We start from the raw sequence: 26,257 nt of genomic DNA, 5'->3' as shown, positions 1-26,257 counted from the left end.
GTGAAGAGATCTAGATTCTCCTGCTCTGTGACTTTTAGCAAGCCACTTAATCTCTGTGGCTGAGTGTCTCACTTGCAAAATGGGGATAATGGTGTGAGAAGTAAAACATTTTCTCTGTCTTCTCTACCAAGACTGTAAATACAACGCATAGACTTGAAGGCAAGGTGAATTAAAATAGAGCAAAAAAAGAGTAAGTGTTCTAATAAAGACCTGTAAGGTCCCTGTCTTGTGCCAAGGAGATCTGCTTATGGAGCTAACAGTCAGGGTTGAAATACCTACTCTGTAGAACCATTAGTTTGAATTTTAGCAGATTCCACTTGCCCCTTCAATTCATTTAGATCAACTGAACCCCGTCAGTTTCCTCCCTGTGTGCCTTTAGACCAAGGGGTTGTCTGTTCTGTGCAGACATTAAAGATCCATTATACTGTTCAGAAGAGTGAGTGGCTCTGAGCTGGCCTTCTCAGCAAAAATTTTCCATTCCAGCATTGTTGTGGTGTGATCTGAGTTGACTGTTGCCCTCAGTTGTGCTATTGTGGTAGCTATATCTTTAAATATTTTGGAATTACAGACTATGTGTAAGTGTAAAAGTATGCAGACAGCATAAGGCAAGTACATTAGGCTTGGCTGTAAACTGCTATGCAAATTGGGTTTACCAAATCATGTAACCAGACTGTCAGACTAAGCATTTCCAGTCTTAGAATTTAATTCTGTTTCTTTAAAAAAACAAAAATAAAACTGCAAAGAATCCTGTGGCACCTTATAGACTAACAGACGTTTTGCAGCATGAGCTTTCGTGGGTGAATACCCACTTCTTCAGATGCAAGTGGTGGAAATTTCCTGGGGCAGGTATATATAAGCAAGCAAGAAGCAAGCTAGAGATAACGAGGTCAGATCAATCAGGTTCATCTGCAAATTTGACACCATCAGCTCAAGACTAAACAAAGACTGTGAATGGCTTGCCAATTACAGAACCAGTTTCTCCTCCCTTGGTTTTCACACTTCAACTGCTAGAACAGGGCCTCATCCTCCCTGATTGATCTGACCTCGTTATCTCTAGCTTGCTTCTTGCTTGCTTATATATACCTGCCCCAGGAAATTTCCACCACTTGCATCCGAAGAAGTGGGTATTCACCCACGAAAGCTCATGCTGCAAAACGTCTGTTAGTCTATAAGGTGCCACAGGATTCTTTGCTGCTTTTACAGAACCAGACTAACACGGCTACCCCTCTGAAAAATAAAACTACACTTCTCTGGAGGTGGAGAGAAATCAAGTAGCTTTTTCTGGGTAATGCAGCAGCAGTGAACATAGGGGCTCACGTGTAATACGGCAGTGGCCACATTTCATATTACCTTTTCCTCTTCGCATAAGCCAGTCATGCTTTGAAGGGAGAGTTCTTATAAATTAAATTCCCTGCCACCAGAGCAAGTTTGTGCCCACAAACCAAAGTGAGAGCATTTTATATAGCAGGAGTGCTGCAATTAAGAGAACAATTTACTATATTAAAAAAATTGTAAAAGTAGAAAAGGGGAGGGCGGGCAGTTTTTTCTCTAATGAAATAGAAAATTGAGTGGAAAATGAACAACTGGAGTGATTTTGTTTATGTCGACAAGACCTGACAATGAAAGTGTGATTCCTCAGTATGGCAGAGAAGAGAACTTGCTGGTTTCCTCCTTTTGAAGAAATGACTGAGAATGAATTCTTTGTGTATGCTAGACATTGCTTTTAGAATAATAGTAACTGAATGCAATTTTTGGGAGCCCTTTGGGTGCTAAGGTACGTGATTCTCCTACAAAAAGGGAGTCATCTAGATGATTTTAAATCTGGTTCCATCTGGTAAATTTGCACAATATGGTTTTGTCCTGCTTGGACAACTATGCTTTAACACTACATTTCGATCCTCTCTCTCAATGACCATCAAAGAGTACTGTTTCCATTTCCTTTTCTGTAAAATGGAGAGAATTAGAAGCTTACCTACAGAGGTGTTGTGAAGTTTAACTAGTGATTATAATATGCTTATGATTAAAAATAGCAATAGGTTAAAAAAAATCAGCACAAACTTTGGAATGCCATTATTTTTATTGCTTGTATAGCAAAAGTTACCAAATGCATAGAACCTAAACATTCATTTTTAAAAAAAAGTGAATTCCTACCCCTATTGTAGTCAATAGGACCAGGATTTCACCAATTATGGACAGGGGCTAGCATGAACCAGGAGATGGGGGTCACAAACAAGTACCTCTGCTGGCCCTGTCAGTTTCTGCAGAATTTAAGCATTAAAGTTTTAGGCTGGATGCTTTTGAAGATAATCTTCTGAACATTACTCAATTAAATGCTCTCTTCCCCAATCCTCTTAATGGAATGTTTAGTCTGAAACCTAACATTGTCACTGACTGTGTCAGTAAAAACACTTACCTACTGTGAAATTTTGTGTGAGGCTAAAATACAACATTTCCTCCTCCCAGTTATGCAGGAAATTGGTTCCAGCCAAACAAACCTCTCCATTTCACATCACTAAGATGTGAAGATTAATGCATAGATGAGATTTGCTTGTTGAATATTATTGTGCTTGTAGAAGATACAGTCTCTGTCCCGAGGGTTTTATGATATAAGAATAGAAGCTCCCAGCCAAGGAGTAGAAGACATATATCCAATTGCATAGCAAGGCTCATTCTAAACTTATTCAAATACATAATAGCAAAAATTATGATAAAATGGTTACCTACCTCTCTATAACTCTTGTTCTTCAAGATATTGCACCTATCTGCTCTACTGTAGGTGTGTGCATACCTTGTGCACAGTTGTTGGAGAACTTTTTTCCTCAGTGGTACCTCTTGGGGTGGCTTGAGCACCCTCTCTCATCACGTGTGCTAGTATAAGAGATGGAGTCATCCCCATTCTCCCTCAGTTCCTTCATATGGGCTAGACACTGATAGAGAGAGGGGAGGCAGTGTGGGTTGTGGAATGGACAGTTGCAATGTATCTCAAAGAACAACACCATGCTTAAGACCTAAGTTCCCTGTAAGCTGTGCGGCTGCGCAGGAAGCTATCAAGGGCTGCATAGGCGGGGAGAGATGCCCCTACCCAGGCCCGCCACAGATGCTGGGGAGAGGAGCCCCTCTGCCAGCCTGGCCCAGCCCTGCCAGAACTGCCCAGGAGAGGCACCTCTCCCCTGGCCCAGCCCAGCCTGGCCCAGCCCCACCAGAGCTGCTGCAGCCGGGGAGAGGTGCCTCTCACCCGGGCCTGAGCTGCTGCGGTGAGAGAGGGCTGGTGGGAGTCATCTCTTCCCACCACAGCCCTGGGGCAGCCTGAACCCCAAACACCTCATCCCCAGAGCCTGCACCCCCTGCACTCTAACCCTCTGTCCCAGCCCTGAACCCCTTCCCATACCCTGAACTCCTCATCCCTGGTCCCACCCCAGAGCCTTCACCCCAGCCAGAGCCCTCACCCACCCCCGCACCCCAACCCTTTGCTCCAGCTCCGAGCCCCCTCCCACACTCCAAACCCCTTGGCCCCACCCCCACCACACATCACCGCTGTAGTGGTGCATATAACAAAATTCATTCTGCATATGGACATAAAAAGCTAGAGGAAACACTGCTTAAGACCCATTAATCTGATGTTACAAGCCCTTAGGAAGTGGGATAAACAATTTGTAAACAAAAGGTGGGAAACAAATACAACAGGTATACCACCTTTGACCAATGCATCAAAATGTCTGTTTGGATGAGGGGGCTGAACAGGATGAGCCCACTGATGCTGAAGAGTATGGTGGTGGACGTTGTCTTCTATAACCCCTGTACTTTCTCCTCAGCAGATCTTGAGACTTAGAAGCAAAATCCTGGTATCTGCATGGCAGTTGAGGATTAAACTGTTTCCTCTTTGTTACCTGAGTATAGTACCCTATAGATTTTAATGTCACCCTGGAATCTTTTAGGTTTCTAGGTCCTCGATGGTCTCCTGGACTTCTGAGAAGATCCCAGATGACTGTAACCATGAACATCTCATAGAAATGGGTGATGCCACGGTTTGAGCTGCCATGTTTCTGCCATCTAAACTGTCCTGACTAGCAGTTCTGCCAACTAGCTTGTCCTCACCCACTATTACTTCAAAAAACAGCCTATGGTCCTCTGGTAACTTGTCTTTAAATTTTATAATGCTAACCCAAAGGCTGAAGTCATAGTAGCTCAGCAGTGCCTGCTGGTTTGCAATCCTGAGTTGCAGATTCCCTGTAGAAGAAAGGTTGCATCCAACAAGTCCAGCCTCTTGAAAACTTTGCCTTTGGCTGTCAGTGGTTGGTGTCCTTGTTCATTAGCATGCTCTCCTGTTCATTAGCAACTGCCACCACCAAAGAACTTGCAGAAGGGTGAAAGTATAAATGGTCATACCCCTTAGAGGGGATATAGTATCTCTGTTCAGCTTGCTTTGCTGTTGGGGTAAGGAGAATGGTGTCTGCCACAGTGCCTTGACTGGCTCCATAATGGCTTCATTAATTGGGAGAGCCACTCTGGAAGAATGTCCACTAACTTGTGACAGCTTTCACGCATCTCCTCTGCCTGAATGTGAAGAATAGAGGACACCTTTCTCATTAGATCTTGATGAGCTCTGTGGTCTTCTGGTGGTAGTTGATTCCTTGCTGCCTCAATAGCCTCATCTAGCGATGAAGAGGATGCCACAAGATTCTGAGATGGTGGCTGCTTCATGACTTGTGCTGGGGGAAGCTGGCTGACTTCTGGCTGCTCGGTAGTGGGTACCAGAGAATGATGCTGTTGGTGCCGATAACCTGAGAGCAGTCTCAATGACAAAGAACTAGGTGGCTGAGAGGGGGTCTTAGTGGGAAGAGGGGTGCCTCACATGCTCAGAATGGCCACTCATATGGACCTGAGACACATCCTTGACTGGGCAATTGCTCCTTAGGAGGAGGCCAGTGCTGTAAGTGTGGTATGACGTATAGTTCCCATCTCTGATGGATGGTATGCCCTCTGTCTTGGATGTCTTGGATAAAGATGAATGCACCTCTGAGTTCGATGAGGAAGAATCCAAAATGTCTGACAATGGGGCACAGGGGCCAGAACCAGTTGGAACTGGGGATGGGTAGTCTGGTACCAGGGATATCATCCTAGGCTTGCCCTTGAACTACACTGGCCTTTGCGGAAGCTTGGGAAGTAACAGTACTATGAGGGAGGCACTGCAAGCATCGGTACTGAGTGTAAACCTTCTTGTGCTGCTGAGGATATCGGTACTGAGAAGCTTAGAAGGTCCCTTGTGGCTGTATAGGCCTCCAAATGGTTGAGCTGTGCTCCCAGTGCTGGTAGCTATTCCCCTCATGGAGGTGGGTTTTTTATAGCACTGGGAGAGCTTTAAAGCGGCAGTGCTTTAACATGGCTAGTGAAGACATGCCCCTACCTGCATGAGGCCACACCAGGGGAATTGCTTAACCTTGCCTGGAGACAGCAATGCCCACCCAGGCATGTCTGGACTTGTGTTTTCCAAGCACATGGACTGAGGGTATAAAACCAAACACAGGGGGCCCATGCTTGGCCTTTCTCCTTCACCCACGTATGCTGCAAGCAACGAGGACACTCTGAAGACTCCAACTGAGGGGACTGGCACAGATTTAAGGGACAAATCTGTATATTAAGGACTGCAATATCCAGTGAGGTGAGAAAAACTGCTTAATCTAGATGTTACCCAGTCTAATAAGGTTGAGAATTTAGACTGCATGTTTATATTTTATTTTATTTTGGTAACTCATGCTGACTTTTTGCTTATCACTTAAAATCTATCTCTTGTAGTCAATACACTTTTTACTGTCTATCTTTACCAGTGAGTTTGTATGAAGTGTGTGGCAAATCTGCTCAGGTTTTGCAAAGGCTGGTATATGTACACTTTCCATTGATGAAGTGGTGAACCAATTAATAAATTAATAAAGACGGTCTATTCCTGAAGTATAGTGCTAGGAGCTGGGGGGATCTGGTTGGTACCTCTCTGTGTGATTAATGAGTGGGTCTGGGAGCATTCATGCAATCTAGCTGGTTCTGGGGCTCCACATATGATTGTGCTGAGTGATAACAGTACCTGGAGGGATTTGCTGCTGATCACTAGCAAGGCATTGTGAGAGACAGCCCAGGCAGGAGAAAGTTCAGGAGGCACAGCAGTCCCACAGTCCCAGGCTGCACCCTGGGGATCCTGTCACACCTGGCTATTACTTGTTTCTCACAGGTTTATGCCCCTTGTTTCTCAACGTTTTTTATTCAGCTTTAGAAAAATCATCTGTTCTTTTAAGGCCTGATCCTGCACCATTGACTTCCAATAGGTACAGGATTGAGTCCTTCACTCTGTCCCGGATACCAATTCAGGGCAACAAGTCTGTTGCTCTCATGAAAGGGTGAGAGGCTGGCAGCAAATCAAAAGTTACAAAGCTGCAGCTGACTGTCTATTTTAAGTGTTATCCTTAGCTGAAGTTACTTAATGATGCTGGGCAAATATTTTAGGAAGGGTGCTTTTGTATACAGCTTAATGAGTATTTGCTGGATTCTGTTTATGACCTTTGAATATTTAAAATGTTATAAACATACTTTTAACTACTGGGATAGGCCATCAAAGAAATCCAAGTAAATATATTATTGACTCATGTTATTTCCGTGATTTTGCTCTTTGACACTGATTTCTCAATTGACAGGAAAGATGCCCACAGTTAACACTGAGGACAGCTAATTACCATCTCCAGTGTTGGTGAATAAAGTGGCATTTGGATTTCCCTTGCAGATGCCATATTTCTATAGTCCATTAATTCAAACTGATTTAATTCGGCAATTCTTGTGAACCTAACTTGTGGCTTGTTAATGAGTCCCAAAAATATTTTGTGTTCCCAAGAAATTATTAATATTACAATTATGCCTAGACACTTAAACTGAGCTGAAGAGCGATAGGGCTGGGTACTATACAAAGTGTAAGAGATAGTCACTGACCTGAATAGATTACAGTCTAAGGTCCTGATTCTCCATGTGTCTACTCATTTAAATTTACAACGGTGAGTAGTTGCACTGATTGGACAATAGTAAAGTTAATCATGTACATAAATGGTCATCTCAGGGCCTAATTTATGCAAAATGTGTGAGGAAAGGGACATAACATACAAGCAGAGTGATGTAATGACTTGAAGTGTCAATCCATTTTTTTATTTTGAGTTTTAATTTTTAAATCTGTAAATGCTGCAGTGCACAGACGTTTTCTATATTGATGTTTGACATATTCAAAAAGCCCATCACTGTAGTAAAGGACATTCTCTACTTCAGTCATGAATGACACTATGTTTAAGTATCACAGTGATGATTGCATACAAAAATAGCTAGAGACAGACACAATGTTGCCTTGCTAAGTGCCTGTGGCTGCAGCTGCCTAGGCGAATGAGATAGCTTACCAACGTAGCCGCGGAGAGGACAAAGTGAACAAGCTTTCTTCTCCTTTTCATGGGTAACGTCATACCATTCCATATCTGACGTCAAGCACTCAAGGATGACGTAACCATTATACAGCCAATCACAGCTGGAAAGATGACGTAAACGACCTTAGCAACAGGCCCAGTCGGAGCGGGCCAATTAGAAAATCGATGGGGGTGGCAGGTAGCCAATGGGATACGGCGAGGGAGGAAGGCGGCAGGAGGCCGGTCGTCTCCCTCATCTTCCCTCCGACAAGATGGCGGCGGCGCTGGTGATGGCGGCACTAGCGGCTTTGTGTCCCTTCAGCGCCTGAGCTCGGTTCCGGCCTGGCCGGGGGTACCGAGCAGCGGCGACATGACCGCGGAGCCCATGAGGTACGGCCCGAAACACCCTCCCGCCAGGGTCTGACTAGCCCCGCTGAGGAGAGGCGGCTGGGGATACTGTAATCACAGTAGGAGTAGGGGCGGCAGCGCCGCTCCCCGCTGCGGGCCGGTACCGCAGGAGGCTGGGGAAGGCAGCGGCAGGGAAGGCCGCGGGGCTGAGTAAGGGATCGCGGGGGAGGGGACCGGCGGAACAGAGGTTAAGTGCGGTCTGGCTGCTGCCTGCGCGCGCTGGACTTAACCCGGCCGGGCTGAGGGAAAGAGGGGCCCGTGGGCGCTTATATTCCTCTCGCCGGTGGCCTTGGGGGCAGTGCTGCGCCCCTGGCTCGGCCGGGGCAGGCGCACGGCCTGGTCCCTCTGCCAGTCCCACCGCGGGCGGAGGGGGCCCCGCTCCGAAGCCTGCGTTCTGAAGGTTGGGGACGTTGATGCTTCGTTTCCATTCTCTGTCTTGCGCGGAGAGAGCCGGAGCGGGACCCGGCTTGGCAGAGCAGGTGGAGGGGCGGTGCCCTCTCCTGACCCCCAGCCCTGGATAGAGGTTTTCGCGTCAGCGAATGTCTTGGTACCCTAGTGGTCCTGCCTCCGCTCCCCTCCTTCCTCAACGTGTTTATCTCACAGTGAAAGTCCCTTCTCCTTTACTGCCCCTCCACAGTAAAGGATCTATTTTTACATCACGATCAGTGTCTGCCACCGCAGGAAAGCTGATCTTCACACAAGGTGTTCAGCCTAAGCATCATTCTAGACAGACTTTTCTCTAGCTTGCAGACTGGAAACGTTTTCTCTTCCCTCCCAGCAGGGGAGGCTTCTTGCAGTTCTTTGCTTTCTAGGACCTACTCTTGTCTGCTGTGTTAAATTCCTTCCTTCGCTGCATACAGTAAATTATGCTATGCCAGGCCACAAATCAGCTTCAGTGCTGACAAACAGGTGCTATGTTTTACCATTAATACATAATTAGTTTTGTGTGCCTTCCAATATGCAGACATTTCAGGGGAAGGTGACCAAGGAGCATGGTTCGTCAACTGCACAGCACTCTGAATGCTTAAGATGTGATATGAATAATAAACAAATGATTGTCAGTTAACCTTCATGATTGTTGACTAGCCTTGTCCACAAAATCAAAACAAAAATTGAAGGTAAAGTAGCATCACATGAACTTGTATTATGATCCTCAGTAAAGATTCTTAAGTAGTCATAGTTGTTTACATGGATTTTTTTGCTCTGTAGCTCTAAACTCTTTTTGACATCTTTGCAGTTGGTAGCACATTAACATTACAGCATCCTCTTAGTGAAGTTTGGGTTTGATTACATTTCTATTTGTTTGTTTGTATTATTTTTCAGTCAAAACAAAAGGAGGAGCTGATTTTTTTTCCTTTGCTTTCCCTTGTTTGGGTAGTTGTTTGTAATTTACCATAAACTCCCAGTAGGGTTTCTGCCAGTACTGATAGGAATGGTAATTTTCTCCCCTTATATGTTCCCTGCCCTGAAAGCCCTTTAATTTCTTAGTTAGGTGTGTTTGAAGGCCTCTAGCAGTGTAAACAAAATTATTAACACAGTTAACATAAAGCAGGTTGACCAAATCCAGGAGCAGAAACTACAACAAACAAGCTGTCCCTAACATAAAATAGGGTGACCTTAAACAGATACACCATTACAGGGTCTGCGTTGTATATACATTTTTTTATTTTAAATTAATTGATTTACTATTTTACAGAAGGAGCGATCTCCTCAGACCACGCCCCCCCACTCCTCCCCTCAGACACCCTCCATGAGCCTTTGGGTCATGATCTCCAAAGTTTGGGAAACACTGGTTTGAAATGTTGAGTATGAGAATATAAAACAGAAGTAGTGTAGTCACTGGAACAAATTATCTCTTAAAGCAGGGGTTCTAACCCTTTTTCTTTCTGAGGCCCCCTCAACATGCTATAAAAACTCCACGGCCCACCTGTGCCACAACAACGGCTTTTCTGCATATAAAAGCCAGGGCCAGCATTAGGGGGTAGCAAACAGAGCAGTTGCCTGGGGCCCCATGCCACAGGGGGCCCTCCACGTAGCTACATTGCTCAGGGTTTAGGGCACTGGGCTTCAGACCCATCCGGTGGGGCTTCAGCTTTGTGCCCTGGGCCCCAGCGAGTCTAATGCTGGCCCTGCTTGGCAGACCCCCTGAGGCTTGCGGCCTCCCAGGGAGCCCTGGACGACTGGTTGAGAATCATTGTCTTAAAGGATCCTTCATGAGTAATGGTAACACACTGGTTTGGGGGTGTGTGTGTGAGAGAGATTTGGTATAGCAGGGTGTAACAAATTTGAAGTTATTTTCTTAAAGGAAGAAATTAGTTACGGAATTTTTCTGTGCTGGTACTGTGGGGTGAAAAATTGACAACTTTGGACTGTACTTAGAAATATTTACAAAATATTTACAAAAAGTCAAACAATACTAAAGATAGTTTATGGAGTAGAAAATATCTACTGCTGGCTTCTTTCAAATTAAATTATTGCTGCATTACACAACATGCATCATGTCATGCTGCAACATCACTCATTCAGAGTAAATGAATGCCTTACCTTAAGAAAGAAAAATGAGATCAGGTTTCCCACCAAGATTTTAGGGCAAATCTCTCAACATATGCTCTGTACAAGACAAATCTTGAATGTATTAACTTAAAAGCTAAAGCAAAGTTGTTAGTTCCATTGAACTATGCATTATTATTATCTGTAGCATCATTAAGGCTGCATTGAAAGAAGCCCCTTTACTCAGCAGAAGACAGGTGAATTTTCTACAAAGGTGTTGCACAAAGTCTTTTCTAACTGCAGAAGAAACATTTTAAAATAACTCCCTTTCACAGTTTTCTCTGTCTTCATATTTCTTTGAGTTCTGCATAGTCCACTCAAACTTCACATCTGTTCTGGTAATATCTTGGACGTAGGCCACTTCTGAATGTTTAACATTAAACAGCTAGTTAGTTATTCTCCTTATTTGTCATAACCTTAGTACCTCCCCAAGATTAGCAGCAGAACTGCTCAGTTATTTTCATTTTAAACACTGGCAACCTGGGTTACAAAAAATATGACCCCCAAAAAGTCTGTTTTCAATAAAATTTCATTTTTGTCTGGGTTTCCAATCAGTTCTATCCCTGACTTGCCAGCTGTGCTCTGTACCAGAAAAGATGAACCAGAAAAGCTTGCTGGACAGCATTAGGCACTGGGGTGGACTGTGGGGTGATACCAAGTGGTGAGCAGAGATGCAGGAGTCAGGGGGAGAGAATGGAGTTAAGCAGGGATGATTAAAGGGAGCAGGGGTGGCACCAGCAAGCCAAGTGCGTGCCTGGGGCGGCAAGCCACGGGGGGGCGCTCTGCTGGTTGCCGTGAGGGCGGCAGGCAGGTTGCTTTCGGTGGCATGCCTGCGGAGGGTCCGCTGGTCCCACAGCTTCAGCGGACCTTCCCAGGCATGCCGCCGAATCCGCGGGACCGGGGACCTCCCACAGGCAAGCCGCCGAAGGCAGCCTGCCTGCCGTGCTTGGGGCGGCAAAATACCTAGAGCCGCCCCTGAAAGGGAGAGTCACCAGTGGCACAGTTTCTGTGCCAAGGCATTAGTACAGTGGCACAGTTTCTGTGCCAAGACAATACATCAAGGGCTACCCTCATACTGCTGCTCTCCTCTCCACCTCTTCCTCTGGTTCAAGTCAGCTTAAGCCCAACTTTTTAATCATATTCCCTGCTTACTTCCCATGGTGTCCTACAACTTCATGCCTCATACACCACCCTACTTACCCATAGAACAAAGGCTGCAAGTTGTTCAAGATTAAATATATTTGAGCTATGGATTATGAAAAGCAGGTAGTTCAGGCTGAGAAGGAGAGTTAATACGTGGATCAGAGTTGGGCATCGAATGACTTAACTGCTTATTTTCTTGCTGTTTAGAGTTTAGGACAGGCATCAAACATATGGGCCAGATCCAGCCCAACTGATGTATTTATGTAGCCTACGTGACATTCAGATTGTGCAAAATACCAGCTTTCATTTAAAAAAAAACAAAAAAAGTTTATGGCCCTCCCAGTTTTGAAGAAAACCTTCCAAATGTGAAAAACAACAGTAAAGAGATGTAATAATGCCTTCCCAAATCTGCAAACAACCTAAAACAAAGGCTTAGAACAATGAACTCCCATATTCCCTATTAATCTCAATGGAATGGCACCAAAAACATTTTAATGTGAACACTAGCTCTTGCACTGCTGATTATTTTAACAGATGGAAGTGGATGGGAGTGAAGCTCACAGGAGGGCTACAGGGAATAGAAGTTGCTGCAGGAAAGGAAAGACGGGAAAAAGTAGAGGAGATACAAAAAGACAAGGCAGCGGGAGAGAAACAGAGAAAGAAGGGTAAAAAAGGAAGAAAAAGAAAGGGTAGAAACAGTAGCAGCCCAAACAAGGAGAGGAGCATATTTTCATTGTAGACTAGTGCAGAGTAAGTGTGTGTTACTCTCTGTGGAAAAAACAGCATGAAACCTGTATCTGTCTGTGCCTGGATTTATCTTAGGAAAAACATCCTTTATTAAAAGTGTATTTTGTGTGGGGCAAAGTGCAGGTGCAAATGCACATAGTCCATGACAAAAACATGTCACTTAATTGGAATATTGGATATATCTGAAGTAATCATGAAGGCCTTAGTGTACTGCTGAGCCTCACATGACCATATTTCATGTCATTGGACCTCAGTTCTGGCTGATAGGTGATACAGAAAGATGAACCGGTTTGTGAATAGGGCAGTGGCAAGTTGTTCCAATGATGGCTCAGAAAGAAAAAAAATACAGAAATATAATGGCAAACTTGATGTATTGTTTTACACTGATTCGAAACCATGGTATGTAGTGTGCTCTGAAGTTCTAACTGCAGAGTATATGGTGCCTTCAAAGTTCTTGTAACATTTAGAGACCAGACAGCTGTCACTGAAAGATAAAACTAAGGCTTTTTTTCAGAGAAAGCTTGAAGCCTTGAAAAATCAACAAGGCTTGATTACTCAGACTAGCAGTGTCAACACCAGTGCCCTTCAGGCGACTTATTTGGTGTGTCTGCAAATCACAGAGTTGTGTATGGTGTATATCAGGGGTCTCAAACTCAAATGACCATGAGGGCCACATGAGGGCTAGTGCATTGGCCCGAGGGCCACATCACTGACACCCACCCCTTGCTGCCCCTGGCCGTGCCCCCACTCCACCCCTTCCATGAGGCCCTGCCCCTGCCCTGTCTCTTCCCTGCCCCCATTCCAACCCCTTCCCCAAAGTCTTCACCCCAACTCTGCCCCCTTTCTTCCCCCAGGGGGTGCGGGGTGTGGCAGGGGGTTGGGGGTGCAGGAGGGGTGCGGGCTCTGGCCCGGCGCCGCTTACCTAGAGCGGCTCCAGGGTGGCAGCGCTGCCTATCATGGCCAGAGCAGGCTCCCTGCCTGCCTGCCCTGGCCCCTGACCCCGCTCCACTCTGCTCCGCTCCAGGAAGCAGCCGGAGTCCCGGGGCGGGGGAAAACGGCACCATGTGCTGTTTTTGCTGGTCCTCCAGGTACCTCCCTTAAAAGCTCCCATTGGTCGCGTTTCCCTGTTCCCGGCCAATGGGAGCTGTGGGGGGTGGTGCCTGGAAGCGAGAGCACAGAGCCCTCTACTTCCCCCGCCCCGCCCTGCCCTGGGCTGCAGGACCATAGTTCCAGCAGCTGCGCAGGGCTCACACTGCCACAAGGTAGGCGAGGGGGGGAGCACGGGGAGCTTGGCAGGCTGCATGAAAGAACCCGGTGGGCCACGTGTTTGAGACCCCTGGTGTATATGATTGTTTGTTTCAGAATTTTGTTAGGGTTAGAAACACCTACCAGATAATGTGGTTTCTCATGTTTGTGACATGGGGTGAAGATATGAGAGAAACTGCTTTCATAACTTTGGAAAAGTCTCTAGCTGGCAATTCATCTTGATGAGTCAAAAGAAGTCTGAAGATATCTCTCTGAGGGGTATGTCTACACTGCAAAGGGTACTTAAAGCCTCTCCCCACTCTCCTTCCACCCCCCACCCCGCGAAAGACCAAAGTTTTGCTAATGCAAGTGGCAGTGTGAATGCAGCTTTGTCTCCTGCTGACAAAGCTAACATCGTCCTTGGGGCTGGAAGTATTTTGTGGGCAAAAGTACGACAAAATACTGACAGAGAGCGTTTACACATGCTGACTTTTAGTGACAAGGCTGTGTCGAGACAGCCTTGCTGCTAAAAGCTGCATGGTGTAGACGAGCCCTAAGATACTGCCTGATCTGAGGGGTGGTTTGATATCTCTGGTGCTACAGAGCTAATTTTTGTAAGGTAGGTTTCTGATGGTTCTGTTGAAGACTTGATCTTCTGTAAAGCACAACAGTAGAATGCCATTCAAGGTATTTCAAAATGTATTTAGACTTCCACATTTAGTAGGAGCTGTGTATGATAATCTGGATGCATAGTGCCAAAGTGGTGACAGATAAGGGTAGTGTACTAGTCCACTGATCCAGAACATCACACCAAATACATCCCTGCCTCACTGTTTCATAAGCTGTTGATGATAAGAAAATGCCTGAATGTCTGTGTCAGGTCATAGATGAATTCAGAACTTTTGCATTGCTCTGTAACTACCAACAATGCTTTCAGACTGAAGACTTGTGAGACTGTTTTCCTCCTGTCTCTCACATGGCAAAGAGATGTAGTGACAAGTAAAGTGTTAACTTGATTCTTTTAATTACAAGCAAAAGAGGAGATTTCCCATAATAATCAACAATCTCCCTGTAGTGAGGGGGCGTGGCCTCCCTCCTAGATGGACAGGGAAACTCCCTCACCTAGCCCCTGGTGGGCAGAGCCAGGGCATCCACACCCACCCCGCTGGAAATAAAAGGGCAGGACAGGAACCAGAAATATAATGGGTGGGCCCTCAAGCTCAGTTGGGCCAGAGTCGCCAGAGGAGAAGGACATCTCCCACCTGCTGCTAGAGCTTGAGCCTGATGGACACCACTACAGCACCAAAGCCCTGGAGGAGCTGCCAGGTGCTGAGGATGCTGAGGAGCTGTTAGCTGTCTACCCCGGGAAGACTGATGATGACCCTGAGACCTGAGTACCGCACAATGAGAGTGTAGGAAGTAGACCAGGGGAACCAGATGATCTGTTTGTATTTTGACCTGAAACTAGGTCAGCATGTTTTGGGCAGATCCCCACTGAGCAGTGACAGAACACTCCGCCCAGCCCTGGGCTGGGACCTGATTAAGTTGGGTGGGCTCAGGTCCCCCTACCACTCCACCTCTGGGGTGGCAGCCACCCTATCTCAGGCCAAGATGCCCGCATTGGTCTGCTGTCTGCAGGAGCTAGGACATCAGACTGTTTGCTGTCTGCCCAGCCAGAGAGCTGAACACCTAACTGTTTGGTGATCCTCCTTGCCTAGGGGCAGGGTCCCTAGACTCCTTTGCTGCTTTGCCCTGACTGCAAGGCACGGCTACTTAAATGTTTGGTGTTCTGTCCTGCTGGAAGCTCAAGCTGCCAGTGCTAATTCCCCCGAACTTGACGCCTACAGCAAGAGGACGTGGCCTCCCTCCCAGATAGACAGGCAGGGACGAACCCAACCTCCTACACCACCCTTGCTGACACTCTAAATAATTCATATAGATGGCATATTTAGCCTACCTTGTTGACATCTTTGATCACCTGAACCCACTGAACACTTATTTCAGGGCAAAATATGAATGATTCTGCCTGCACAAACAGGGTAGAAACATTCTTTAGAAAATTTGTTCTTCCAAAGTGCAAAGAAAACCGGGAGTCATGACATTCTGTACCTTGGGGGAGCGCCCTGTAACTCCCATTTTTCTCATTTATATATGATTGTGATCTTGCATATAAAGCAGGCCCTTTGAGTATCAGGGGAAAGGTTATGATCTGCTAGAAGTCATTTCTCTATCCATATACGTATATCATTAATGCATATGAAGTTATGAGAATTGTGTTGTATGGCTGTCACTAAAACATGCTATAAGTTGGGCACTCTCCCCAGAGGCAATAGAAAGGAAAGTAGCCAACACCATGGTGGGGTGTCAAGCAACCCATCACCAGCCATTGTTCAGCAAGGGAGCTATAATGCAATGACTCGTCTGCATGAGGCCACACTAGGGGAATTGCTCAACCTTGCCTGGAGAGTCAGCAGTGCCCACCCAGGCATGCCTGGACTTGTGTTTTCCAAGTACATGGACTGAGGGTATAAAACCGAACACAGGGGGCTCATGCTTGGCCTTTCTCCTTCACCCGCCTACACTGTAAATAACAAGGACACTCACAAAACTGAAGACTCCAACTGAGCGGACTGGCACAGATTTCAAGGGTGAAATCTGTGTAAATGTACTATGTGCAAATGTACTGTCAATTGTGGGGTGAGAAAAACTGCTTAATCTAGATGTTGCCCAGACTAATAAGACTGAGAATTTAGACTGCATGCTTACATTTTCTTTTCTTTTGGTAACTAACTCTGACTTTTTGCCTATCACTTAATATCACTTAAAATCTGTCTCTTGCAGTCAATACATTTGTTTTACTGTTTATCTTTACCAGTGAGTTTGTATGAAGTGTATGGCAAATCTGCTCAGGTTTTGCAAAGGCTGGTGTAGAGTCACTTTCCATTGATGAAGTGGTGAACCAATTAATAAATTTGCGCTGCTCAAGATGAGCAGTGCAAGATGGTGTATTCCTGAGGTACAATGCTAGGAGCTGGGGGAATTTGGCTCTGGTGCTTTTCTCTGTGTAATTCACGAGTGGCTCTGGGAGCATTCATGCAGTCTAGCTGGCTCTGGGGCTCCACATGTGGTTGTGCTGAGTTATCACAGCGCCTGGAGGGGTTTGCTGTTGGTCACTAACAAGGCATTATGAGAGACAGCCCAGGGTGAAGAGAGTTCAGGGGGCACAGTGGTCTTTCAGTCCCAGGCTGCACCCCGGGGATCCCATCACAGTCATTTTTATCTTCTTTGAGAGAATTTAGGAGGCGATCGGACTATCAAATACTCATAAATCACCTTTGAAGAGAACTTACGACTTAATTATTAGACTGTTTTTCTACTGTCTCATAGTTGTGGAAAGAAGTTTACCGCTATTGTCTTTACCCTTGGTGGTGTTGATGCTGACTGGGTCATTGCAAAAAACTGATGGACCGCTCTTGGGCCAAGACCCACAACTAACTTGTCTATGGAGTTTCTGCTAGAGAATTGTCTGTCTTCTGAAGGAATCACCAGCCATCTTTAGTTGCAGAAGCCATGGAAGTTTAATCTCACCTTCATTCCTTATTTCCGTAAGTCAGGTTTCTTTTCAGTGGTGGTTTTTTTTTTTTTAATCAAAACTGCCTTTCTATTGAAAGTGAAGTAGAATTGTATCGCCCCAATTCCATTTTGTCTAAAATATCATTCATCAGCAAAGCAGGTTCATACATCAGATGGAATTGTGAGTGTATATAGTATAGCCTGCACCCAATTTAACAAGAAAGAGGTACTTCTCTACTTGAAAGAGGTGAAGAGAAAGTAGAAGTCAGGAAAAATGGTTGTAGCTGAGGGTATGTATGAAAGAATTGCACATCACCACCAAGGCAATTCAGATGGATAAAAGCACACTAAGTATAAGAACATAACTTTCTACATCCAGAATTTCAGTTTCTATGTCTATTTAGCTTCCCCCTTTCCTTTTAAAAGGCTGAATATTGAGAAGAATTACAAGTTCTCAAATGTGGATTTTTATACTCCGAAAAGAAACCTTAGTCTTATATGTATTAGTGAAATGGTAACTAAAACTCAGGAATGCGCAGCTGAGAGAAAGGGGTCATATATTTATGCAAATATATGCTGCAAAACATCTGTTAGTCTATAAGGTGCCACAGGATTCTTTGCTGCTTCTACAGAACCAGACTAACACGGCTACCCCTCTGATATATTTATTTTGTGGACTATGAATTGGTTTCCACCTTTGTGGAAACAGGCAGTGCTGGAGCACTGGATGAGGACAGGAGAGCAAGATCAGTTCAGACATGTATCTAAGTGAATTTAACAGTAACAGTCTTCACAAAGAATGTGATAGAATAAACTTAATCTTCTTTGGGGAACATCTTCAGAAAATCTGAATACGAAGAAGTCTTCAAAATACGTATCTGAGTTGCCTTTGATATTGTTGTGTTTTTTTTTTTGTTTTATGCTGAAATGCTAATTTTTGAAGCACTGATTGAAAAATGAAACTCTTCAGAGGCAGGAGTATGTGTGGTTTTAGGATGAAATTAAGCTCAGTGCAAATGTGTACTGTATTCAAGATTAAAATAAATTGGGGCCTGGGAGAGGGGCGGGGAAGGGAGGAATTGTGGTGGTCAATGTATATTATCCAAACTCAAGGTGAAGTGAAGACACTTGAGCCTGGATAAGATTGTGAAATAAATATTATGTAGACCAAAGGTGCCTCTGCCTAAACAGTTTTTATTGCTTGTTTACTATTAGCAGTTGCACATTTAACAGAAACATAGGGCTACCAAGAAAACTGAGCAGGAATGAAAACTGTGCAGTAAACTGGAGAGAAAATAGAGCAAACCAAGACAATTGATATCTTAAGAACTGGTGTGTCCTTGTTTCAGGCATAAATGAAATAGAGACCAACCTTTAGACTTTAATGTGAGGAAACACTAACCTGGGACCCTTTGCTGGACCTATTTGGCTGTCGCTAGTCCATGACAAAGATATTTGGCAACGTCCTAGGGAGGCCTTCATTCAAAATGAGGTAATGATGCAGCATCATAGAGAGTTTGTTGCAAACAGTTTAAAGGAAAAAAACAGAAAATAATAAAAGCAATTTTTGTACTAAAGCAGTAAAGTATTTATCTGCCATTGGATGTAATCCTTACTTCTGTATATCTAAAACTGTTTTATATGAAAATGACTATTGCCTGTCTGTTCTTGTTTGGTTTTTTATGCTAAACTTTTGCTTTGATTATGCTTTTTTGGGGGGAATCTAGCATTACCATATAGCAGTGTTTCTTAACCTTTTTCTACTGGCAACCTCCTTTGGACATTTTAAAAAAAAAATTGTCTCCCCCCTCGCTCCCACACTTTAAGCTTGGGACTTCAGCTTCTCACGGCTCAGGGCTTCAGTGCAGCATGGGGCTACAACATGTAAACTAGCTTTACAGCATCTCCTATGGCATGGGGCCCCAGGCAGTTGCCCTGATTCCTACCCCCTAACACCAGCCCTGCTTGTGACCCCCCCCTAAATCTCTCCAACAACCCTTGTGAGGGTCACAATCCCCAGGTTGAGGAACACACTGCCATATGGTATATTTACCCATCAAAGCTCTCTGTATGCTTAACATTCCTACACTTGTTTTCCAGTACCTATTTTTTCTATTCTCAAGCTTGTCCTAAGTAGTCTTCCTAGTTATCAACTTCTCAGCTTGGTTATTTGAAAAGAAAAATGTTCGCCCTTTTAGTACAACAGTGCAACCTTCAGGAAAACCCATGCTATTGTCAGTTAGTTTGGATACCGTCTGAATAAAACTAAATTGTTTAATCTTCCTTGAATAGAGTACAGATTCTCTTAGTGAACTTTTGTTCACCTGTTTTCCATTTCCCTCTTATGAACAGTTAGTGTCTCTAGAGAGTCTTTCATGATGTTTGCTTTCCTTACTCATTATACTCTGAGGGCATTTCATTCATGTCCCCAGGTGTCCTCAAGTTTGCTGGGTATCCTTTGATTAGACCCCTGTGATTATAAAGTCAGTTCTTACCAAAATAAGATATTAATCAAGTAATAAGTTAATGAAATCTAAGAATAGCACCTCAAGATATAATACTGTAATATGGGACATGATGCCTGTGCCGTCTCTTTAAAAAAATCAGTACTTTGATAGTCTGCTATTTTTGAGGACATTCATGGTTTGAATTTTCAAGTTGCTACCACACTAAATTTAATTTAAATTGTCCTGGTAATTGAGTCACAGATGTAAGCAAAGACTGACTTGAAACTGCTTAATTAGCATATACATTTGAATCATTTACAAAAATGTTCAGTTTTAGCCCAATATTTTGAGCTACCACAACTGCTGCCCCAGTTGAAATCTGTTAATGAGATTTGAACATTTAAATTAACTACCACAAAGGACATAACTTAAATTGTTTTATATAGTAGTAAAAACATATTTTTTATGTTATAGGATGGTTTGATTTTTTTACAATGTATTTTGGACCACTATTTGTATACTATATGGTGTGTTAAGTACTTAGTGCAAGGCAGATTTATTCACTTCTGCTATGACTGGTTATCAGTAAATGAGTAAAATATTTAATTGTATACAATGTCTACTTCAGCCCTTTCATTTTGTCTGTTTAATGTTCTTGAGTCATTTTTTCATGTGTACAACTGTCAGACCACAGCCTTGACACATTTTATGGGAGAGTACTCCGTAGTCTCTGCCCTTTTGATGGGGACCTCTGAATTGGGGTAAGGCTCTAGACATCTTTTCTTCTGGGTGTAGCATCTCTTCAGGGTTATCTATGTGAAAGTTCTGAAACGACTGTCTGAAAGTAATGGTCTCATAAAACAAGATTCATAAAGACTAGAGAGGAAACATTTTTAAAATCAATAACTGTATGCATAAAGTCCAGTTTAAAACTGAAAAGCTTAACTAGGTAGCCTCACTGTAGTTTTACTTGCAATGAAATAATCAATTTTTGTCTGCTATTAGATCAGGGAACATTTTGGAGACATAACCCCAGGGTCTCTTCACTTTTACTCTCTCCCACTCTTCCATTCTCTCCCCTTTCACTCTGGCTATGGCTAGCTTATCATACCAGGCACACTTCAGAGTTATTTACATAAATGTTCTCTCTGATGGGAGTCATCATTGCTTTTATGAAATAACAATTGTATATTTTAAAGTCATGCATTCTAATGTCCACTGGTCTTGTTTAAACCGATTCGAGGGGGGGTTATTTTATTTACTTTGCCTTTCTTTTTCATATATTTATTGGAAGGTGCGTTCCTGCCATAATAGATTTTTCAGCCCTCCTTTGCATCTCCTCTATCTCTTGTGTGCTTGTCTTAACAAAAGGTGTTAACTTTGAAATCAGTTAATTTTCAGCCCCTTAAAGAAATAGTTATGTTTCTTTTAGTCATTCCATCTTATCAGAATCCCAACTGTAGATGAAATATGAATTCACAGATGCAAAATCCATCACATTGTAATTTACTTTACCACTTAACTGACATTTTTGGAAGTAAACATATTTAAATGTTGTAAATACTTAATACTGAACAGACATTGGTCACTATTGACATAGGCTATACGCAGCAGTGATTTTTGAGGTGAAGAAAATCACTCTTGTTACCATTCACTTTAGCCATCCAGCTCCCCAGAATTTTAATTGTGTGAAATTGCAGGATATGAAAGAGGGGAGGTGGGTAAGGTAATATCTTTTATTAGACCAACTTTTGTTTGTGAAAGAGACAAGATTTTGAGCTACACAGTGCTCTTTTTCAGGTCAAAGATACTACCTCATCCACCTTGTCTCTCTATCATGTGAAATGGAAGTTATAGAGGATGGGAGAGTAAAGTGAATTAGTACTCCTGTTCATGACAATTTACCCAACCTCTGTCTGCAGTTTAAAAAAAAAAATCTGCACAGATTTTTGAATCAGTAAAGAGCTACTTAAAGTGTGGCCACTGAGTACTTGTTATGCTGCAAGATGCTATTTTACCTTTTAAAGTGGAACGTGATAATAATTTAACATTTTATAGTTGCCTAAAAAAGGTAGTGAAAATCTTGTGTACTTTAAGTAAATATTAAAAAAGCTACAACTGACTAAAGAATCTGCAGACGTGCGCTAGTGTTCTGATAAAGTAAACGAATGAACACACAAATTGCTTTCAGAGATGTTTTTGAAAGATTTTTAATTTAACACCATTGATTGTCAGGAACCATTCAAAATTCAATATGTTTATATGTGTGGATAACTTAAAAAGAGTGGGGTTTCAAAGAGGAATGTGGAAGTAGTTTAGTAAAAAGGAAAGGTAAATAGAAATTTATAGTTAGAGTGGGTAATTAATTGTGAGGCAGTCCATACCTGTATTTTGAAAATGTCTGAGGAAAGTAATTCTAAATAATACATTTTGGAAGGTCACAAATTAATAGTTTGTATTTTTAAAGCACTTCCATCTAAGGATCTCAAAATTTTTGGCGTCTATCTAGATTAGGAATTTTTTTTTACTCATTTATCTTAGTGTTGATATACCCTAAATGTTTGTAAGGCACTTTAACTAACATGTTTTAAAACTCTAGTGTATTTTAACATTCTCTGTCCATGCTAAAGTTTTAAAATATTTTAATTGACATTAAAAAATGTTTGTCTTATCGTATGCTACCATTATAAAATTAAGATTTACCACACCACTGTGAATACAGGTCATTAGCAAATATACTGTAGGGAACAATGCTACATGGCAAAAGAATAGAACCATTAAGTCCTACAGTCTATTCCATTTCTGATTTTTTTTATTAAGAATTTTTTTTAAATTACCATTTAAAGTGTACACAATCAGAAAATTCGATGTCCTAAAATAGTTTTAAAAAGCACAATTTGGATGTGTCCCTTTAATGGCAGTGTTGAGGGGTTATCTTATACAGGGGTTAGTATAGCTGATTATGTATGATTTTTCAGTTACTGTACAAACAGCTGGAAAAAGGCATATGAGCACAGGTAAGCTTTTGACAGTGGTCTCCAATCTTTTTATGCAGAAGATCACTTTTTGAATTTAAGATCAACCCAGGATCTACCCTGCCCCTTCCCCAAGGCCCTGTCCTGCTCACTCTCCATCGCTCATTCTCCCCCACCCTCACTCACCTTCACCGGGCTGGGACAGGAGGTTGGGGTGTGGGAGAGGGTGCAGGCTCTGAGCTGTAGCTGAGGGGTTTGGAGTGTGGGAGGGGGCTTGGGGCTGAGCCTGGGGCAGGGTATTGGGGTGCAGGAGGGGGCTCTGGGCTAAGATAGGGGCTTGGAGTGCAGGAGAGGATGAGGGGTGCAAGCTCTGGGAGGGAGTTTGGATGTGGGCTCAGGGCTGGGGCAGAGGTTGGGGTCAGAGCTGGGGTTCGGGAAGGGGCTCTGGCTGTGGCAGAGTGTTGGGGTGGAGGCAGGGGCGGCTCTAGAAATCGGGCTGCCCCAAGCAGCGCGGAGCGCTGCGCCGCCCTTCCCCGGTCCCGCGGCGGGTCCCCTCTTCTCGCGGCTCCGGTTGAGCTCCTGCGGGCATGCCTGCGGCAGGTCCACCGGAGCCCGGGACGAGCGGACCTGCCGCAGTCATGCCTGCGGGAGCTCAACCGGAGCCGCGGGAAGACGGGACCCGCCGCAGTCATGCCTGCGGCAGGTCCGCTCGTCCCGGGCTCCGGTGGACCTGCCGCAGGCATGCCGGCGGGAGCTCCACCGGAGCCAAATGCCGCCCCCCCGGGAAACGGCCGCCCCAAGCGCCTGCTTGGCGCGCTGGGGTCTAGAGCCGCCCCTGGGTGGAGGAGGGGTGAGGGGTGTGGGCTCTGGGAAGGAGTTGGGGTGTGGGCTCAGGGCAGGGGGTGGGGGTGGGAGGTGCAAGCTGCGGCTGGGAGGCGCTTACCACAGGCAGCTCCTGGTCGGTGGTGTGGGAGGGTTAAGACAGGCTACCTGCCTGCCCTGGCCCCACACTGCTCCTGGAAGCAGCTGGCATGTCTTTGCGGCCCAGGGGCCCGCAGGTGGTTCTGTGTGTTGCCGCTGCCCCCGCCCTCCAGTGCCGACTCTGCAGCTCCCATTGGCTGGGCAGTGGGCGTGGGCAGCATGCAGAGACCTGTGCTGGCTGCTTCTGGGAGTGGCGTGGGGCCAGGGCAGGCAGGCAGCCTGCTGAGCCCTGCTGTGCCGCCAGACTTTTAGCAGCTGGCGATTGATTGGCAGAGGCTCCAGGATCGACCAGTCGATCACGATTGACTGGTTGGTGACCGCTGCTTTAGGAGGTGGGAGAAAAATACTTGGAGGGCCTGACACAAGAAACCTTTTTAAATAGGCAGTGCTAATAAGGTAACTGGTGCATTAGAGCCTGTCTTATTCATAAGAAAACTTGTGTACATGGTAGAGAAATGACCAATGGTTCCTGTTCTGTAAAACTGGCTAATTTAAAATTCTGTTGGCAATTGTATCAGTAAACTAATTCAAGTAAAGATATCAGGCAATCAATCATGTGATCCTACACAATTGTCTTTTGAGAAGATACACATGTTGCTGGTTATCTTCTGAGACACTCAGTAAATAGATTGGGAGGGCTGGTTTGATGTAAACTTTGTATGGATAAGTTAAAATATTGTCTGATTCCATGCATCTTTACAATTTTTTTTCTTTAGGCCATGTAGAGAAACTGCTAGCAATTGCTGTTTGGGTTATGTATCCACAGACAGACCAATATAAGTGATTCAAATTTTTAGCTATTATTTAAGGGATCTCTTAGTTAAGCACAATGTTTTAGCTATGTTCTTTCCTTTTAATTTCTTTGAATAGCAATGCACTATTCTTGGCTTTTGTAAATCTTTCATTTTTTTAATGACATGAAATACAGCTTTTAAAAATGTGACATGCTTTATTGTTAACTTTATACTAATGTAGTCCTAAATGCTTATATTTCAGTGCCAAATCTGCACTTACCAATTTTTTTCAAAATTACAAGTGGGTTATTTTTGCTTATTTTGGTAACAATGTGTTGCTTTGGAAGATCTTCAGTTCTTCTATGGATATGTAGTACTTAAAAACAAACAGCATTCGTTTCATGCTTGCACTATGTATTAATAAAGTAGCATGAGATAGTGAGACTAATTTCAAGTGACACTTCTGTGTTTTATCAGTGAAAGCAAGTTGAATACGTTGGTGCAGAAGCTTCATGACTTTTTGGCTCATTCATCCGAAGAATCTGAGGACGCAAACTCGCCTCCAAGACTATCTGTGAGCAAAAGTATAGGTAAAAATATATATATTTTCCCTCTTTTAAATGTACACTCTTATTCAACATCTTGGAATGTAGTGCAATAAAATGCATTTTGATGTACAGATATGCAATATTGTTCTTACTGTTTCCTTCTTAAGGGGAGATATCTGGATAAATATACAGTAGATTTTTGGTATAAATTGCATTTCATTTGTGAATATAAATGTTCTGTATGTTAAAACATTATAAAAACAACAAAAAAGTATCCCGGTATTTGTTCCTTGGTATTCCGTTTCATGGACATTAAACTGTGTGTTCTTGGGGTTTGGGATGTTTGTATCTTCTTCTAGGATACTTTTGGTTCAGATTTCTCATGGTTCCCTATATTAACACTGTGTAATAGACATATCTTGTTTTTCTGCTGAAGTTAAGATCTTTTGACCCTTACAATTGTGGAACAGAGTGTGGGGGAGTTCCTTTCAGGTTAATTCACAAAGTGTTTTCACAATTAAGTCAGAAACCACTGAAAACAAAAGGGCTCTTCTAAAGTAAATGATTAGGTTTCTTCTTGAAAATTATTGGTATCTCCAAAAAATCTAATAGGTAAGTGCTGGATTTAAAAAAAAAAACAAAAAACAAAAACTTCATTTTAACTGCTGTCAATAATGAAATCTTTTAAAATAAACAAACAGGAAAAAATTATCAACTAATGTATAGTAGGAATCTGGATTTGTTATAGATATAGACCTTTTCAGACTCCAACTTTCTTAAAACACTTTCCATAGCAATGAACTTAAAAACTTTTATGAAGTGACTGTGTGTGAGGAAAGTTGGGATTGTATTAGCTGAGGAGTATATTTTCTTCTATTTGCAGACAGATCCATGGGATCACTAAAGGGATACTGTCAAGAGAAATAGTTAACTTTTCACTGCATTCTCCTGGTCCAGCCAGTCTGTCTATCCCTTCTCCAACCTGACCCCTAGTCTTCTTGCCCAGAAGTCAGTCTCCTCCCAGCTTCCTGCTCCAGCCTCTTCACTTACAAGTGCATAACTGTTGTCTCAGTCTCACCAGACTTTGTGTGCCAGCACACTCTCCTTCCTGCCCAGTCTGGCTTCTGTCTCCTGTGTATTTGAATCGGGCAGCTTCCTCCTTCATATTGCACTGCCTGGATGTGTTACAAGGCAGTAGAGGTGTCATTGAGAACATAGGAAAGACAGGCTCCCTGCTCTCAATTCCCCAGCCTGGTGCTCTCTCAGCTCTGTACCCCTAGACTGGAGAGAACATGTTCAGTTGCTGTGGTGATGACATGTTCAGTCTGGTCAGTATTGTGATGCGAGGGGGTGCAACATGCCCAGTCACTCTGTGGGCATGGTGAGAGTCTGGTCACACGAAAGTACAGTGAGATTTGAGCCTGCTTAGTGAAGATGGATTCTTCAGAAATTTTAGCTGCTAAAATCAAAGTATTCTCTACT

At 43.8% G+C, this 26,257-nt stretch overlaps 1 protein-coding gene across 7 annotated transcripts in view; it reads left to right on the top strand.

Annotated features, from left to right (window-relative positions):
- Positions 1-7,644: 7,644 nt before the first annotated feature.
- The window catches only part of ATRX (ATRX chromatin remodeler), a 140,151-nt gene continuing 121,538 nt past the window's right edge, over positions 7,645-26,257 (top strand). For 2 of the 7 annotated variants that reach the window (XM_039489127.1, XM_039489124.1), the window contains exons 1-4: positions 7,678-7,814; positions 16,905-17,122; positions 18,440-18,582; positions 24,705-24,817. In XM_039489127.1, the coding sequence (XP_039345061.1) occupies positions 18,533-18,582; positions 24,705-24,817 (163 nt within the window). In that variant the 5' untranslated portion in view covers positions 7,678-7,814; positions 16,905-17,122; positions 18,440-18,532. Of the gene's footprint in view, positions 7,815-16,904; positions 17,123-18,439; positions 18,583-24,704; positions 24,818-26,257 lie in introns of all 7 variants that reach the window. The other 5 variants (XM_039489129.1, XR_005584794.1, XM_039489128.1 and 2 more) reach the window with 5 other exon arrangements.

This window comes from Mauremys reevesii, linkage group 9 (genome assembly GCF_016161935.1).
Source record: "Mauremys reevesii isolate NIE-2019 linkage group 9, ASM1616193v1, whole genome shotgun sequence".
NCBI classification, from domain to species: Eukaryota; Metazoa; Chordata; order Testudines; family Geoemydidae; genus Mauremys; species Mauremys reevesii.
The sequence above is the reverse complement of the archived record's forward strand: the minus strand, read 5'-3'. Positions and strand labels throughout refer to the sequence as shown.